The 6,322-nt window shown below is 40.1% G+C and overlaps 1 protein-coding gene across 1 annotated transcript; it reads right to left on the reverse strand.

Annotated features, from left to right (window-relative positions):
- Nucleotides 1-1,113: 1,113 nt before the first annotated feature.
- Nucleotides 1,114-3,625, reverse strand: LOC122670588 (putative serine/threonine-protein kinase-like protein CCR3). The gene has a single exon (XM_043867528.1). It carries the CDS (start codon nucleotides 3,566-3,568, stop codon nucleotides 1,166-1,168), a length of 2,403 nt encoding a protein of 800 aa, XP_043723463.1. The 5' UTR covers nucleotides 3,569-3,625; the 3' UTR covers nucleotides 1,114-1,165.
- Nucleotides 3,626-6,322: the final 2,697 nt, after the last annotated feature.

The following is a 6,322-nucleotide window of genomic DNA, read 5'->3' on the forward strand; positions in this document are numbered from 1 at the left end:
TATTAGATTGCAAATATCGATACGGATTCGGCACCGATATCGATTCCTAGCTGAATCCGTATCGGTGGGTTGGTACGGACAAGGGTGAAAATGTAAAAAAAACTTCTAACTTTTGAACAAAAAAAAAGGGTAAACCTAACTGATAGATCGATTTAGATCAGTATTGGTTGAGACCGATATCGATCCTGGGTCGATGTTGTATCGATGGGTCAAAAGAAAGGAAAGAGATTTGGGGGATCGTGTATGGAAAAAAAGAGAGAGGTATTTGAAAGAGATGAAAAGTTCACCGGCTATGTGGGTAAACAACAGATAATGTGTTTAATAAAATAAATGTTTCAGATTAAATGATAGTAATTCAACGATTCAGATTGATGAGCACGGCTAACATTATAAAGTAATGGCAGTGCTTGAGCGCTGCGACCTTTTGGCCTAAAATTATAGATATTGAAATTTGTAAGTCACCTACCACCCTCTGAAACTCCCCTGCGCAGAGAGTTCCCTTTCTTAAAGAGGTTAATGATGAGGAGTCAAAATAAGAAAAAGTGATGTTTGAGAGCTCAAAAGGCATTCCCCATATATCATTTGGTTTATGTATTTCAGTGAAGGTGGACCCATTGCTTAATTGCTTTTGTGGGTCAGTGAGTGTGAAAACATAAAAGTCCCACACCCTTTTCAGATTAGATTGAGTAAAGAAGTTATTCAAAGATTCAGTCAAAAGTCCAAAAACCAACTACTACTGCAACTACTTGCAACCTGTAAGGCTGGAAATGGAACTCTCCATTTGTAAGAAACAGAGATAGAATTCAAAACAGAGAGACCCTTCAAGACCTCAAAGTTCAAACTCAAATCCTTTTTGGAGTTTGGAAAATTAGATCAAACACAGAAGCCATATAAAAAATTTAAAAAAAAAAAAAAACCCCATTTGAATTAATTGATTAATGGTAATAATTAATCAATTGTTTCTGTTAGCAGATCAAATACTGCTAAGAAAAAAGACCCCTTTCTCCTCTGTTCTTTCTTTACACTGTCATTTTCAAGTATAACAATAAAACTCAAACAACTAATCAAAAAAATTCATTTGAAGAACAAATTACCCAGACAAAAAATTTCAAATAATCCACTGTAATTTCATCTTCTCTATCAATTTTGGAATTCTTTATTTGGGTTAGTCAGAGGCGATAGAAATGCTAGCACTAGAGATGCTACCATGGTTGCCTTCGCAGATATACAAAGCTCTTTCCAAATTAGCAACAATGTCTGTCATCGTTGGCCTCTCCTTCCCTTCCATGTTCACGCAATGCATCGCAGTATATGCAACCAGCTCCACCGCTTCTGTTTCATGAACCGGTGGCCCAACTCTCACATCCAGAATTGAATCCAGTTCTCCAGCCTTAATCTTGGGCACAGCATACTCCACCACACTCGTTGGTCCTCCTCCCTCTCCTTCTGCCTTGAATATAGCTCTCTTCCCAGTTAATATCTCAAGCAAAACCACTCCAAAACCATAAACATCACTCTTCACTGTCAATACATTTAGCCCATAATACTCAGGATCCATGTACCCAACTGTTCCTGCTGCTTTCATTGACATGTACTGCCCAGTTGGAGATTCAGGTCCCATTAACGACAACCCAAAATCAGATACTCTTGCTGTCCAATTTGCATCAAGCAATATGTTTGAAGATTTGATGTCCCTGTGAATTATAGGAGGAACAGCATAGTTGTGAAGATACTCGATTCCTCTTGCTGCGTCTAATGAGATTTTTATCCTCATTTTCCAGGAATTTAATAAACTGCTTTTCTTCTCAACGTTGTCCTTGGAATGCAAATGATCATAGAGTGCCCCATTTTTCATGTAATCATATACCAGAAGCTTCTCTTCCCTCTCTTCGCAAAAACCCACTAGCCTGACCAGATGTTTATGGTGAACCCGAGACAAGAATGCAATTTCAGACTCAAATGCGCTTTCTTTTTCTTGAAATTTCTTGGTCTTGGTACCTGTTTCTCCCCTTTTAATGGCGACTTCACGCCCATCTGCAAGCTTGCCTTTATATACAACCCCAAAGCTTCCAGCCCCAATCTTGTTCTCCAAAGAGAAGTTGTCGGTGGCCACAGTTAGCTCTGCTAGGCTGAACTCCTCCGCCCGGTCGGGGTGCTTCGATGTCCCACTCCTCTGGCGCTTCATTGCTCGTGAGCTCTGGCGCCTAATGGTGGAAGATCTTGATAGGCTGAAGAGATCGCCACTTCCATTACCCCCAGCATTAGCATTGCTTCCAGTAATCGTGGGCTGCACAGAATTATGTACTTTCTTGCGTCTGCAACAACGTATTCCAATCCACAAACAGTAAACAATGGTACAGAGCCCAGAAAAACACCCAATTGATCCCACAATCATAAAGATTAATAAACGCCTATCTCTTGAAATTGATGAAGGCGATGGTGATGCAGGCGGCGGCGAAGGAGGAGGTGGAGATGGAGATGGTAACGCCGCCAGAGGTGGCGGTGACGATTGTGGTTGCAAACAAGTCTGACAAATTATTCTTGAACCAGCACAAAATCCAGAAGCATTTGGATATTGACCGCAACTACAGTTATTTTGAGTGCAAGGACCAGGAACAATCTGAGGCAGAGGAAGATAGATTCCTGAAGAACTAGCGTTTGTAGACCAACCAGGTCCCCAGCAAATCACCAATAGAGTTCTGGATTGCAATCCACAAGTGAAATTAGAACCAGCGACGATCAATTGGAACGAAACACCATTTGTAACATTACTGGAGAATTCTCCTCCTCTTCCCCAACAAACCACTGAACCATCCAATCGAGCGGCACAGCTATGGTTGAACCCCAATGCGAGCTGATAGAACTCTCTAGACGAATTCTCAGGAGCTTCGAGTTGGCCAGAATCGTTCTTCCCTTTGCAGACGAGAAACCCAGTAATATTCAAACCACAAACATGAGATCCACCAGCAACTATGCTGTCCATGGAGATATTCCCAAACTGATTCTGAATCTCCATAGCGATTTCACTGTTGGTACCCCAACACCGAACTCTTCTACTGCTACTCAGAATCCCACAAGAAAATCCTCCACCTGACGAGATGGACAGAAACCTTTGTTTCATCGATGGAAATCTCCCATTCCCATCTCCTCTCCAACATTTTGCAAACTGGGTCTCATCTACCACAGCACAGACTTGATCATCTCCAACCGATACATCCCTCAACCTAAAAGTACTATTATGATAAACCCTTTTGGGTTCAAAACTGGTACCAGAAAAACTGGTGAACCAACAGAGCAAAACAGAACCACCCGAATTCAATCCACAGAAATAATCTCGACCACCGGAGATGACTTCGAAAGATACATTCGGAAAGATCGAAAACGTCTGACCCCCTCTATAGCATTCGATTCTTTGAGAAGAATTGCTTGCGAGGATTCCGCAAACAGTTTCAGAGCTGTAACTAATGGCAATAGTGGAGGCTGAACCAAGTCCATCGGTTACAGAAGGAAGGACAACGAAGACAACAAAGAAGACGGCCAAGATCACAGAAAGAGGGATTTTCGTCATCTTCTTGAGTGGGTTCTAATGGCCGAAACAAGTTCTGTTTTCTTCTTCATTGGCAGATACGGCACAGAGACTAGAAACTGAAAGACAAATAAAAAACCCAAATGAAAAAAAGAGGGTTTTCGTCTTTCTTTCTTCTTCTTTTTTTATGGTCAGAACTCTGAAAAGGAAAAATGTGTTCTTGCCAGGTGCCAGAGAGAAAGTGAGAGGTTTCGAAGAAGAACGAGAAGAAGAAGAAGAAGAAGAAAGAGAGAAAGAGAGAAAGAGAGAAAGAGAGAAAGAAACGTGGTGAAAAGCGTTGCAGAGAGTGACGGCGTGTAAATTGGGAATTTAGGTATCGAAATCTAAACTGATAAAATGGCTATCGCTAAACGCTAATTCGTCGTTTTAGGAATGGTTGCGTCACCGGTAACGTTAGGTAACTCACGTCAACACGTCACCAGAAGATGACAAGTGTAATATTGACGAATTCTTGAAAAAACTTCTGCTACAGAGTCAAATTGTGTGGATTAGTGGGGCCCAATATCGTACCATATCTCGAAAGTAACGGTCAACACTGGGAGGATGGAATTGATTGCCCTTGCAATGAGAATCCCAAATCAAAAATTCACAAGTCCTTGTCTTTGTCAAAAATGACTGACATGTCCTTTTCCTTCTTCTGTAATATCCTAAATCTACGGCAGGGAATAAATCTGATTATCAAATGGACCGTAGAGAGTAGGCCCACCAAGACTTCACAAAAAGGCCCACAGTCCCAAAAGTCACAATTTTGGGTAAAAAAATGACCGGGAGGAAGAACTGGGCGGTTTCACTGTTTGAAAATTTTTAAAAAAACCTGAAAAAATGGAAACCTTACTATGACCACCGTTACTATAAATGAATTAAATGAAGCGAATAATAGCATTAAGTGATTGCCGTTACCATGCAGGGGGTAAAGAGTCATATTGTTATGTTTTCATTTATGGACTTTGGCTACATGGATGTAGTTCATGGTGCCGGTATGTTGTCGGATATCGGTCGATCATATCGATTGGATCGATCATATTGAATCAATCGATCGTATCGAGCTAAATTGGATCAAATGAATTTTTCAATATTGTTTGTTACTAGGGAAAGGGATCGATGCATGCGAGATTCCGTGGATCGACGATTCGTTAAATAAGGGATGTTTTATCATTTTGATGAGATTTTTGTCCTCATCCAATTAGGTCTTGTGCACAATTGTGTACCATGTATAATCGTGCATAAAACCTTTTGTCTTGTTAATAATAGGGTGGAGGTTTTTTTTCCGACAATACTGGAGTGAGACGATTTTCTCACGCCACATCAATATGTCGATCGGCTTCATCAATAATGATTATCTTTACCGTGCAGGGGTAATCAATCATGTTTGGTATGTTTTCATTTCTGGATGTTCGTCCCACATTCCCATGGATTTAGTTCATGGTGCCGGTATCGTGGTTGGATATCGTTGTTGGATATTGATATTGATATGGATCGATCGTATCAAGTCAAATTTGATCGAATGAGTTTGCCCTCCAAGTCTTCGATATCATTTTTTTTTTTTTACTATTTTTGTCTTCCTTGGTTTCTAAACCACCGATGGTTGATATCCATATGGATTGGTCTTATTGATACGGCCTGGCCGATCAGCTTACATATGTGATTCAGTACGAATAATCAATTGAATGCGTGGCTAGTAAATATGCTTATTATTAATAACGAAAGGGATCGATGCATGCAAGATTCCATGCATCGACGATTCATTAAATATGAGATGTTTTCTTATTTTGATGGGGTGTTGTGTCTCCATGCAAGGTCTTGTGCACGACCATGTATCATGCATGGTCATGCACAAAACCTTTTGGGTTATTAATAATAGGGAGGAGGTTTCCCACGACATTGGAGTGAGAAGATTTTCTAACGCCACATAAATGATTGTGCGTCGACCGACTTCATCAATAGGAAGGTAGAGACGAGAGTGTCTTTTTTTTTTTTGGGTAACTAGAGAGAGAGAGAGAGAGACTGTATGTCAGGGATGAAAGATTGTGACTGTGGGATATTGATTGCGTGGGGATCTTTTTTTTTAATAATATCAGTAACTAAATAGTAAGTTTGAGCGTGTATCATGCATGGCAATGCATAAAACCTTTTGCGTTATTAATAACAGGGAGGAGGTTTTCCGCGACAATGGAGTGAGAATATTTTTTCATGCCACTTCAATGGGTGTGTGTCGATCGGCTTCATCAATAGGGAGGTAGAGGAGCAAGACTCTGTCAGGGATAAGAGATTGTGACTGGGATTTTGGTTGCATGGGGATCTTATTTTTTTAATAATATTAGTAACTAAATAGTAAGTTTGACCGTGTATCATGCATGGCCATGCACAAAACCTTTTGTGTTATTAATAATCGGGAGGAGGTTTCCCACGACACTGGAGTGAGAAGATTTTCTAACGCTTCATCAATGATTGTGCGTCGATTGGCTTCATCAATAGGGAGGCAGAGGAGAGAGAGAGTGTGTGTGTATGTCAGGGACCTAGTTGTTTAATTCATTGAATTATTTGCCCGAATCTGAATTGGACTCAAAGATTCGAAAACATACACAATATATTGATACTTATCGAATTATTTGCGAATAATTCGCCAAATCCGAATTGTTCGATCATTATTAAAAAAAAAAAAAATCGAATTCGGGAATTATTCAGCGAATTAAACAACTAAACTTAAAATTAATTATCTTGTATATTCTACCAAAA

The sequence above is a fragment of the Telopea speciosissima genome, chromosome 8 (genome assembly GCF_018873765.1).
Source record: "Telopea speciosissima isolate NSW1024214 ecotype Mountain lineage chromosome 8, Tspe_v1, whole genome shotgun sequence".
Classification (NCBI taxonomy): domain Eukaryota; kingdom Viridiplantae; phylum Streptophyta; class Magnoliopsida; order Proteales; family Proteaceae; genus Telopea; species Telopea speciosissima.

Bases quoted from the DNA above. Each gene is read 5' to 3' on its own strand.
- LOC122670588 (XM_043867528.1), bottom strand. From the start codon at position 3,568: ATGACGAAAATCCCTCTTTCTGTGATCTTGGCCGTCTTCTTTGTTGTC.